This window comes from Ochotona princeps, chromosome 10 (assembly GCF_030435755.1).
Source record: "Ochotona princeps isolate mOchPri1 chromosome 10, mOchPri1.hap1, whole genome shotgun sequence".
NCBI lineage: Eukaryota > Metazoa > Chordata > Mammalia > Lagomorpha > Ochotonidae > Ochotona > Ochotona princeps.
The window spans coordinates 45,385,509-45,397,801 of NC_080841.1; the positions used below are offsets into that span (position 1 = coordinate 45,385,509).

At 34.6% G+C, this 12,293-nt stretch overlaps 1 protein-coding gene across 1 annotated transcript in view; it reads left to right on the top strand.

Moving 5' to 3' along the window:
* The window catches only part of RYR2 (ryanodine receptor 2), a 663,784-nt gene that overhangs the window by 272,222 nt on the left and 379,269 nt on the right, over positions 1-12,293 (top strand). The window contains exons 5-7 of the mRNA XM_058669392.1: positions 5,752-5,766; positions 9,139-9,213; positions 11,201-11,279. Coding sequence (XP_058525375.1) covers positions 5,752-5,766; positions 9,139-9,213; positions 11,201-11,279 — 169 coding nt within the window. The remainder of the gene's footprint in view (positions 1-5,751; positions 5,767-9,138; positions 9,214-11,200; positions 11,280-12,293) is intronic.

The window sequence follows — 12,293 nt, forward strand, 5'->3', positions numbered from 1 at the left end:
CTCTTTCTATTTGTTTTTGGAGACCTATACAATTAAAATTTTTTTTATGATTAGAAATCCATGTTCTGTAATATATAAATCATGAAAAGCAATACAAACTTACATAATCCTCTGCTCACTTACATAATTATTCAAACCCTTGTAAAGGGCTTATTCTCTGTCCCTTAGGTTAAATTAAAATGAATCCCATGACCTCTAATATTCAGAGTGAAGCACCCTGCAGTCACATCAAGTCATATCAAGTCTCATTTCATTAATTAAAATGCCCTATCTTGTGTAATAATATGGCACTAAGAATTTAAATCAAATTAATATCTGGGTTAGCTGAGACTGCTTCCACAAATGGACCTGGAGGGAGTGCCTGTGAGAAGAGACTTTACTTTTCACCCTGCTAGATTCTTAATGCCCATATCCATGTCTGAAGCTTTGGCATGATCAGGAGTTATTGGAAGAAGGAAAAGGGCAGAATTGGTGGGAAGTATCTTTTTTTTAAATCATAGCTTGTAAATTTTGCCACTTGTTTAAAGTTGACTTTTCTGGGCCCGGCGGCGTGGCCTAGTGGCTAAAGTCCTCGCCTTGAACGCCCCGGGATCCCATATGGGCGCCGGTTCTAATCCCGGCAGCTCCACTTCCCATCCAGCTCCCTGCTTGTGGCCTGGGAAAGCAGTTGAGGACGGCCCAATGCATTGGGACCCTGCACCTGCGTGGGAGACCCGGAAGAGGTTCCAGGTTCCCGGCATCGGATCGGCGCGCACCGGCCCGTTGCAGCTCACTTGGGGAGTGAATCATTGGACGGAAGATCTTCCTCTCTGTCTCTCCTCCTCTCTGTATATCTGGCTGTAATAAAAAAAATGAATAAATCTTAAAAAAACAATAAAGTTGACTTTTCTGGGAACATTTGACAGGTGTCTCTGTTGGGGGGCTCGTAATACCTGAAATCTCTGACCTGTGGCTCTCTTGGTGTAGCTCAGTAAATCAGTACCAGCTGATCAATGGGAGCTTCTCCAACCTGGGATCTGTTAACATTTACAGTATTCCCAGCCAGGCTGTGTCCAGTATATCCTTGTGCTTATTGATGTCACAACCCCTTCTCAGTTGCAGCCCCAGAGTATACAGCCAGCCTCTTGCCTCCCAGTCTCTGTGCATGGTCAGGCTCAAGTCTGTTCTATCCCACCTCCTGTGAACAGGTATTCCCGAAGACATTGTAGTCAGGCTTGAGGCAAGGCCCATCTTGGTGGTGGTGGTGGTGGTGGTGGTGCAGGACCCTGAGTCTACCAGCATCTCTCTGATATATTACCTCTTTGTTTCCCACCCCACCAAAAGCTGGCAAATGGGTTGTGATCTAGGGGCAGTACTTAGATTGGCAACCAGTGTTTTGGCCTAGGTGGGAAATTCTTGTGATTTCAGATTACTGTAGTACCTGCCATTGTTCTGTTCTGACACAAGTATACCATTTAGTTGTATATTTTACTTTCTTGTTTAGAGTACACCTGACTGTCCCAGATTAACACCTTCAGGGTTTAATAAAGTTAATGTTATTTTTATAATACTGGATTACATAATTCTATATAGCCTCATCAAAGGTCAGTTTTTCCCCTTTATTTTTCCCTTCCTTCAGTCATTTCTCTTAATCAGTGTCTGTTCAAGCATATGTGTGCCTTTTCAAACATAAGCCCTCTGAGTTATCAAATGCTGCTTTCTATCTTAAAAAACAAACAAATAAACAAAACCAGAACAGTATATCTGAGTCCTGGCTTTAAAAAGATAGTTAGCTTTTTTCCCATCTCCTTTACTCCCAGTCCTTTTCTAAACTGAAGTGATGATATTCAGCATGCAGGCCTAGGATAGGAGGCCATGAGTGGGGACAAGACAAGATGGAACATATTATGACATTGTATTGGAGGACTGACTGTAGACCAGATATGGCTTGAATTTACACTTCCTTTTTGTTTTTTTTTTTTGAAAAGTGTTTCAAAGGTGTTTTAACTATTAAAACACATAATAGTGTCACGTGGTCCTAACTCAATAGTCATTAAAAAAAAAGGTTTTCACACATGACTATTGTTATGTGAGGGCCTGTAAAATGGTTTCATGTTAACAAGTTTTACTCATGTCTGAAATTGTCTGAAAAATGTCTATAGAATATTTTGTATCATGCCATAGAAGATCTTTATATGTGTGTGGTGATCTGAATTCAGGGAAATCTTTATATATCTCTAGATTGTTGTTATCCATATATCCTGTGTAAAGGTCAATATGTTTTTGCTACAGAAAACTTCTTCAGTGAGTAAAGCTGGGAAGAGAAGAAAATCCGAGATAATTCATCTGCTTCCTATTTTGTATATTTATGCAACTCTTTGACTTACCCGCATGTATCACAGAGATAAAAATGTTAATAATTATTCTAGTTTTCCGAAATTATTTCCATTTATTCTTATAATGAACTGGATAAATATATGCATGCACATATATATACACACATTTATATGCCAAATTTACTGTTTCCTAAATAGTGGTTGACTGAAGAGGACAATAGTTGCTGCAGATCTTTTGAAAGTATATATTCTTTTCAAACTTTTGTAGCAATGCAGATCATCAACATGAAAGACATATGAGCTTTTGTTTCTCTGGGATACATCATTTTATAGTAACAGTTTTTCCATTGACTGAAAGTCACATTGCTTTCAGACCAAGAGTTAGCATGTATGTCATGTAAATGTGGTCCAGACATATTTTCATCAACAGAACCCTAGAAAGTTAACTATTTTTGTAGGTTATTTTCCTATAAGAGCATTAGTTGAGGTTTTTTTTCATAATTATGTATCCACATATGGTATTTGATAGCATGTATTTGACATACTCATATGTTGGGACTTGGAATTGTTAATGTTGCACTTCTTTTGTCTCCTAAAAAAATATGGAAAAAATCTTTAATGAAATGTAGGCACTGATAAATCCAAGTCTTTAGTGGTAGTGTTTCAACATAACCAAGTTCTTCCAGTATTTTCTTATTAAAAAAGGAAAAGTTTGTCAGAGAACTAGGGAGAATCCTGACTTTTTAATACATAGAACAGTTAGCCAAGAAGAAAAAACTTAAATTCGCTTGGATAGTTTGTGGTAGTGTATGACATATTTCCTCTTTACTAGTAATTTTATGCTGTAAGTGTCCTGAGCCTTAATTTTGCCCTACTTTCTCAGATTGTCATTTTTTTTTAATGACAAGTGCTGCCTGACCTCCACCCCCATGGTTGTTGCCCTGTTTCTAGTTTCTTACCTATATAATACTTTTAGGAAGATATTTCCATATAAGTTATAATATGTGCTGATATAAAAGTATTGATTTAAAATCAGTTTTCACTTTTATGAAATTTAAATATAAATAAAAAAACAGGGTCAAACTGAGTTTTAATTATGGTAGATGAGCTTTTGCTACACTGTCTGAATTGTGATTTCTCTCTGCATCAGTAACAAATGGAATACAATTATACATTCTCTTGATGTCCGGTGTTTGTTTATACATTTGAAAATTAAGTGCTACTCTTTGTTTTCTGCTTATAATGATGTGTAATTGCTAAGAAAATCTCTTTGGTCTTACAGATTTACTCTGTATCCAATGAATGATGCCTAAGGACCAAAAGCTGTTTTGCTCCCTTTGGCTCTCAAGAGTGACATATTTGTGCTGAAATTTAATCATAGTGTTTTATTTTCCTGATAATGTAACATATATATAGCTATACTCGCCAGCTCTTGTGGATGTCTGGATCTTTATCCAACATATCATTCTGAAGTAATCAAATCAAAACTGGGATTGAATTACTGCCACTTCCAGTTTTACCGAAAAGGACTGAAATTTTCCTTTGTGTTTCTTATCATCATCTCATGATGATCATTCAAAAAAAAAATAAGGCAGGTCATAATCAATGCTGTATTCTTACGCCATAATCGCCCTTATAATTATTTCTCATTCTGTTTTAGCTTATAGTTTCATGACTAAAATAATCTTTTAAAAATTTTTGTAAGCATAAATATGATTTTTCTATGCCTTCAATTTTTATCTTATGTATGCATTTATCCTTTTATAGCTTGTTATCAATTTTTAAAGGAGCAGCAGTTACTCTTTTTCTGTTTGTTGATTTTTCATCACACGTCTGCAGTGCTCCCATTTATATTAAAATTACATATCCATCATTTATTTTTTATGGAATTTGTTTTCTTCTTTGCCCTTGTATGGTCCTTTCGCAGTATCTGTTAATACAACATTGCTGGTTAATGTCTAGCGTGTAAGTCAATAAATCATTGGTACATAAAACTGATGTCAGTAATGCTGGAAATAATCTTTCGTATTCTTAATTTTTTGAAAATTATATGTGTCCATTTCATATGCAGTTCCTTCTCATTGTATAGATGAACATTTTCACCTTTGATTATTGTGCAGTTTTTAGGAATTCTGGATAAGAGGTTTTTCTATCTCTATTGATCATTTTTTTCTACCTACTACAATTTTAAAATCTTAGCTATCTCTCAGAATCAAGCTGAGAACCCTTTTTTCTTAAGTTTCCAAAGCTAGGTAACTTAGAAATAAAGTGCCATAGAAAAAGGATCTAGGCAATGTCCCATAGCAAAAGGATGTACTTTAGTGTTTCTTTGAGTTAAGGTTGAAAGTTATTTTTGTAATTCCTCATTAGCTAATATATCCATCATTAATGGACCACGTGTGGCCTTGTGCTTGGTTAGTTTCACCTCAAAAAATAGCTTCCTGATGTTGCTATTAATAAAACCTATAAGATATAATTAATTATCCAGCTATATTTTATAAAACAAGAATGACATGATTATTTCCATTACAAATTATAATCTTAAAAATAAAAATTTAGTCTAAACAAAATTTTTATTTAGTAATATGCAAATTGGTGAGTCAGTATTTTTCAGAGCAACAACTATTTTATTTAGAAATATTTATATCCAAAAACTTTTGTTGATTTCTTCAAATATGAATATGCAAATTTTTCTCTACAAAACTTAAACATGATTCTAACAAGTAAATTACTCCAGGTTAGAACTTTGGCATTATATCTCCTATTTCTTTAAAAATCTGTAATCTCTACTAAGAGTGAGAAATCAAATGAATGTTAAAGGCCTAAATAAAAATGAAGGGTAGATATCATGATTTCTAGAAGAAATAAAGCTATTCTGATGTAATTCATGAGAGGAGACTGTCATGTTAAAAGAAAATGAGCCGTGTCTTCATTATTTTTTTGAAATTTATCTCTCACAAAATTTAATGTCTTTGGAATTGTTTGTTGTTTTTTGCATGAAATATGAGTAATACTTTGCTGCATACTAGTTGGAAGTCCATTTTACCTGTTTCTAATTCACTACTTTTACTAAAATTAATCACTTTTTATAGTGTTGCATTTTAATTATAAAGATGAAAGTTTTTTGTAAGCATTATCTGCAGATAACTTTAAGATAATACCTTTTCTCTTGGCTGGATATGTTGCAGATTAATTCACACATTAAAATATAGTGGCATGTTTGCACAGAAAGAGGACAAACTAAGAATGTTTTTAAATGAGTTTTGCTTGCTACGGCCTTTCTCTAGCATGTAGTTGATACTAAGTTTGTTGGGACACAGTGAGTGTTATGTTTGTTGTTCACATATTCCATTTAGAATAATGGAGTCTAAATTTTTAAGTGTCTGAAATGATTAATGTTTAATATCTTTTTTCTCTTTTCCTTATGCTCCTACAGAAATTTATGATGAAGGTAAGACATTGGGTCCTCTGTTATAATAATGTAGTGCTCTTTTTCTTAGCTTGATTATACTTTCTTAATTTTTTTAATTCATGGAGGTTTCCTTCACTTATAAACCTTTTAGAGGTTAAACTCTGAAATTCTTAAATTTAAATATAGCAACCACATTTTAAAAATCTATCAGGATGCCATTATATTAGCCATCAGTAAGAATTTCTGCTACTAGAATATTTTTATGGATTTCTAATTTAGATTATTCACTGTAAGGATTATAGCATGTGTGTATATGTTTATGGAGTCTTGTATAAATGTAATAGGAAATTCTTACACTTGGAAATCTGAAGATCAACCTATTCTCACTTCTCAATGAAATAGAAAAATAAAATGATTGTGAAGAGAAACAAAAAATAAACATATGGTTATATCATTGTAGACATATATGCAGAAGGATTTCAAGGGTAGAAATCCTGGTTATTTTGGGATATGTGTGGTAGAAAATTTTTGCTTCATTTTTTCTTGCTTAATTTGAGAATACCATGTTTGTCACTTCATCCTTACTCCAATTCCCTAACTTATTTCATGTCCACTTCTTGGGGAATGGTAAGTTGAATATTTAACTGAAACAGATTATCCTAGGCTCTTTGGCAAGTGAATATTCATGTGAAGATCAATAAGAAAGTTAGTGTTACAGTAGATTCAATTTAAACCAGGTGATAAGCTGACAGCATTTTAATTAGGGTGTAATTTCTTCTTGCTGGGAGTCCATACTATCAGTGGTTGATTTTCACACCTACATTGGGTGGTCAGGTTGTGTTGGAATTTGATTAGGAGGAAGGCACATGCATGCAATTATAGTGATTGAAACCACTTAAAAGGAAAAGAATGGTCATTTGCTTTGAATTTAATCCCCAAAAAGGGATAAACCTTTTAGAAACAAAACTGGATACTTTCGGATTGTAGGAACATATTTCTGCTTCCCAAAAGTAAACAGTGATGAGTTACTGCTGTTTTAGTCTCATCTGTTGTTTCTCCAGAGACTTTTGTTAGGACACCATCACAAGTGAGCCCACATTTGGCGTCAGGTGGTTGTCTGGACCCGTGTTATCCTGGCTTTGCCAGGTGTCTGTATTTCGTACTGAATTCTTCTACTTGTTCTGAGACCTGCTGTGTGACTTGTTAGTTAAAGCTGGTGGAGTGCTGGAGGCTCTGCTGCTTCTTGGGACGTGCATATAGGTGGAGGCACCAGCCTCTTACCTCCTGTGCTGCTCCTGAGCATAATGTGCTGTTCACATTTCCCTTGGCAAATCATTCTCAGGAGATAATAAGGTTTGTGCACATAGGAGTTTTTTTCTCCCTGTACCAACTAACTGCAGCTTTCCAAGTATTACTACGGAAAAGATAAACTTACAAGCTTTTTGGCTGATGTATGTGAGCACTTGGGAAGAAGTTATGTTACTCTAATTATCTTGTGGTTTGTAAGTTTTAGTAGTCGGGATGTGGTTTAGTAATGCCTGAATTAGTAAGCCCCTTTTTAATATTTCATTGTATTAATATCTAAACTAGTATGTTATAGTAGGCAGAGGAAATCCTCTTGCAGAGGATGACTGATTAAAATTAAAAACAACTCAGAACAACTGTAATATCCTGTTTTGACTAGTATGCAATTTATGCATGGAAAGGTTAGAAAAAAAAGAAATGTTTAATTATTTAGATGATATGTGGTTAATAAATGCCTTCAACCAATAATAGGACTTATTAATAGGAAACTATATATTATAAACATATTTAAAGAATGCAGAGTACAAGGAAACCAAATAAGATTTAACCAGTCTGTAATTTCCTCTTTAGTTGATCTCCTTTATTGCTTTCATAAATTTATGTTTTGTAGTTTCTGCCCTAAGTCAACATAAAAATATAAATATGTATTTAAATGAAATCTTTTTCTTTTTTTTATTATTTTTATTTCATTGATTACATTGTATTATGTGACACAGTTTCATAGGTACTTGGGTTCTCCCCACCCCTCCCCAAACCCTCCCACCATGGTGGATTCCTCCACCTTGTTGCATAACCACAGCTCAAGTTCAGTTGAGATTCCCCCATTGCAAGCATGTACCAAACATAGAGTCCAGCATCTCATTGTCCAGTCAAGTTCAATGGCTTCTTAGGTATACCCTTTCTGGTCTGAAGACAGAGCCAGCAGAGTATCATCCCAGTCAATTGAAAGCTGTAATGGTGAGCACTCTGGACTCTGAAATCTTTTTCTTATAAAATAGATTCTGTAATGGGCATTTTTTTTTTCAAATCTTGGAAACCTTAGAAGTGTGGAAATTCTTACTAGTATTACCTTAAAATAATATTAAAGAATTAAAAGGAGATTTGCTTAAAATATATAGAGGAGTGTTGCTTGGATTTTGTTGGAAGATTTGATCTTTCAAAATCCACTCATATGTGTTTATTTTTACACTATTACATAATATTCTTCCTCTTGAAAAAACTACAGAAAAAAATGTATAAGTTATTCTTGGCCATAGTAAGTCAAAGAGAAAATCTGGTGGGGGTTTTTTTGTCCTTTTTTTTTTGTAATTTAATTTCTGTAAGAATTATTATTTGACAAATAGATGGCAGAAAGGGAAAGACACAAAACAGGCACACGAAAAGAGTGAGAGAGGAAATACATGAACCTTCTGCTTCACTCCCCTAAAGGCCAGGACTGCTTAGGCTGATGCCAGGAGCCCAGAATTCAGAGCAGCATCAGCAACACCTGGGAATTTCTGAAATGAGACTGGCCTTTAAATTTCTCACACGTGTTGGCACATAGTCTTAGTGCTGAGACCCACCCAGGAATCTGTGTTTCAGCAAACATGTTCTCCAGGTGATTCACAGCAATGCCACAATTTAAGAAACACTCCTCTGTTTCCTAGAAGGAAATTGTTCAGAGTGAGAAGTCTTTAAGAGATTATATATCAGGTATGTATTTTAGAAAGATTGAGTTACTGAACCATCATGAACTTAGTTGCTGTTGTTGCCTGGCATTTAGATAGACAATATAGTGGTGGCCAAGGTACCATGCTTCTTATACTTAGGGACCATTACATAACAGGAACCTAGGTAATAGCTATGTAAACTATAATAAATTACTATGGATTATGGTAATTCTTCACTGAAACCCTTCTTCAAGAATTGGATTAAATGCTAACCCTACATTTGAGTTGTTCTTGACTGGTTCTAATTTAAGTATTTCCACAGTATTTTATTCTGATGTGGCTATTAATTCATCCTTTGGCACTTAACTTTCCTTGAATGTTAAAAAGAATGATATTAACTTTGTTAAGTATTCTTTTTGTGTGTTTTTGTCCTCTTCCTCTTTCTCTTTTAATTCAGACTGCTCAAGGTGGTGGCCATCGAACACTCCTTTATGGACATGCCATACTGCTGCGTCATTCCTACAGTGGCATGGTAAATAGACATGTTTATTTATTTTATTTGATTCTGCTTGTTCATTTGGGGATGCGTAATCGAGAATTATTGGTAATATTTAAACAGTGGTATTCATGATTTTGTTGTATGTAATCTCTGAAATCTTCGTACCTGATTTATTTATATTTTTTTCATTTATAAGTACTGTGAAACAGATGATTAAGGCCCTGCAGTTCTACCATTGTATGAATGTGACCCCTATAGTTACGATTTTACTATTGGTAGAGATTTAGAAGTATAAGAAACAAATATTTCTCTTATCTGATTCTGTTTTAAATAGTTATCTTATTGGAGACTTCAAATGTCCTTATTATCATATAAGATTAAAGGAGAATCTACCTGTGAGCTCTCATGTCAATCTTATTCACTTAGTTCTTTTGTTTCCTAAGTAGGTATCTTTTTTTTTTTACAGCAATTGTTTCTTCTTTTTTTTTTTTTTTTTAAAGATTTATTTTATTTTCATTACAAAGTCAGATATACTGAGAGGAGGAGAGATAGAGAGGAAGTGGAGCTGCCGGGATTAGAACCAGCGGCCATATGGGATCAAGGCGAGAACCTTAGCCACTAGGCCACGCTGCCAAGCCCGCAATTGTTTCTTCTTATGCTTGTTACCCATTGGGTTCCTTTCTGGCTCCAATTTCTCATTTTTTATTTCCTATGTATTAAATCAACATATATCTGTGTTTTTAATAAATATTAAAAGTTAATGAAGATACACCTTTCTTTCAATTTCATTTTCCATACCCTTTGAAGTATCATATTCTGCAAATACTTTGTATTACATCTTTGTTAGACCTTTATTGAATTATAAGAGATTATTAAAAAGTATCCTTCTGAAATCAGTAATACAATTTCCATTAGTGTGCTGCATCACATGAATAGGTCAGATAACAAACATTCTGAAGAATATCTTTAATAAAGTTGAGCATCCATTCCTAATAAAAAGTAAGCATTGATGAGGATTTCCTCAATGATAAATAATATCAATATGAAATCTATAGCCAACATCATAACTGTGAAATATTAAAGTCATTCTTAATGAAATTAAAATAATAAACAAAAAATAAAGATGTATTTTACCTGCATTCTCACACTTAAGGAAACCCACCTACCTGGATGGGCCCTGTTTGTAGTAGTAATTCTTTTCAGTCTTTGCATTGATTGTTCAATAATTCTGAGGGGTTACTATGGTTTGGCTTATTAAATTCTCAGTATTGTCCCTTGTACCCCTAACAAGACTCCTGTTGTTACCAACAGTACACCTGCTTACCGTAAGTTATTAAGTGTTTTAGCTCCCATCACATTCATCTTTGTGTCCTTCTCCTTGTAACACGTAAGAATTTTGAAGCTGTTGTGAGGGTCAGGGAGTTGGCCTGAAGAATGATCTTAAACTTTAACTTGGTGAAAATACAGTTAGGGAAACCTAAGATCAGATTTCCCTTAGAAAATGGCTGTCTGAAAGTTGGGTCACTGTTAGGATAAGATACACACGGTTATGCAATAGGATAAAGTTTGTAGGGCAACATTCTGCATACCAGCATCAATTTAGGATGAGTTCAAATGAGTCAGGTTTTAAAATGCAAATAAAAGTGTAAGATAAAAGTGAATCATTTGTACAATTTTGCTTTGGAATAAAGATTCCTCCCGTTGTCCTTTTACTGATAATTGTGAATATTACATGAAATGGGAGATGTATAAACACATCCCCACTTTTTTGTTTTCTTATACTGACAGCACATTCCCTCAGTCTTTCAAGAGAGGAAATAACCCATTTCCTTTCTACTTTTGTTTGTATTGCATGCTGGGTGTAAGTACTGTTTTGTGGCACAAGTACTTAAAAGCCTAGACTTTGCATGGAATTTACAGTTTTAGAAAAGTTGACTCAACAGAGATAGAAGGTTACCAAATAACATGTCAGAGTAAGGATGATGTGCCTATACAGTCTTACTGGTTTTTTTTTTCCAAGTATTTGTGCTGCCTCTCCACTTCTCGGTCTTCCACTGACAAACTGGCTTTTGATGTTGGCTTGCAAGAGGACACTACAGGTAAGCATTGTGTGCAAATGAAGCTATGTTTAGAGACTGCTGGCCAGGGTATGGACTAGAAAAAGTCATGTGAGAATTGATGGTTCGAGATGCATCACATAATCAGGAACAAAAGAATGACTTTCTAATTAAAGTTTTTAATATCATGAGAAAGCTTGTATTATCCCTGGTTGTTCCCCCCAAATTAGTTGGATGTTGGATATTCATACTAGACTTGATAGAAAATTATCTCTTATAATTTTCTTGGCATTAATCATCTTAACACACATTGGTTAATTTATTGAATGTTATTGCATATCTTCCATATTAAAATACAGCATATTCAGTGTCAGTTTTCACAGAAAAGGATAATGAATGAAAATCTTGTGGCCTGTGTTGTGGTGCATGGGGTTAAGCTGCCACCTGTGATGCCACATGGGTGATAGTCTGAATTCCAAATGTGTTTCCAATCCAGTTCCCTGCTAATTCAGCTGGGAGAGCAGCAGAGGATGGCTCAAGTGCTTGGGCCGCTGTGCTTGGGAAACCAGGTTGGAGTTCCTGACTCCTAGCTTTGGCCTGGTCAGGCCCCAGTGTTGCCGCCATTTGGGGAGTGAAGCAGCAGATTCATGATCTGTCTCCCTATGTTTTCTCTTCTCTGTAATTCTGCCTTTCAAATAGGTAAAATAATTTTTTAAAAAAGCAAAGAATATGAGAATCTCTTCATTTTTTCAGATGACAGGGTATTATGCTACCTATTTATCCCGATAGAAATTACATTAGAATAAACTCATCTTTAGATTCTGTTTTTCCATGATATTTCATATTAGAAAATTCTTCTGGAGAGTCAAAAAAGGAAATCCTTGTATTTGGGTTACTGTTCTCAGTGATCTGAAAATTTTACATTACATTTGTTTCTTTATACCTCTGTAGTACTTGCTCATTTTTATCTTTTACAGTGAACATCTATGGACTTGTTAAAAAAAAAAAAGAAAAATAGTTTAGTAGAAAAAGCAATGGAAGCAAACAGTCCAACTG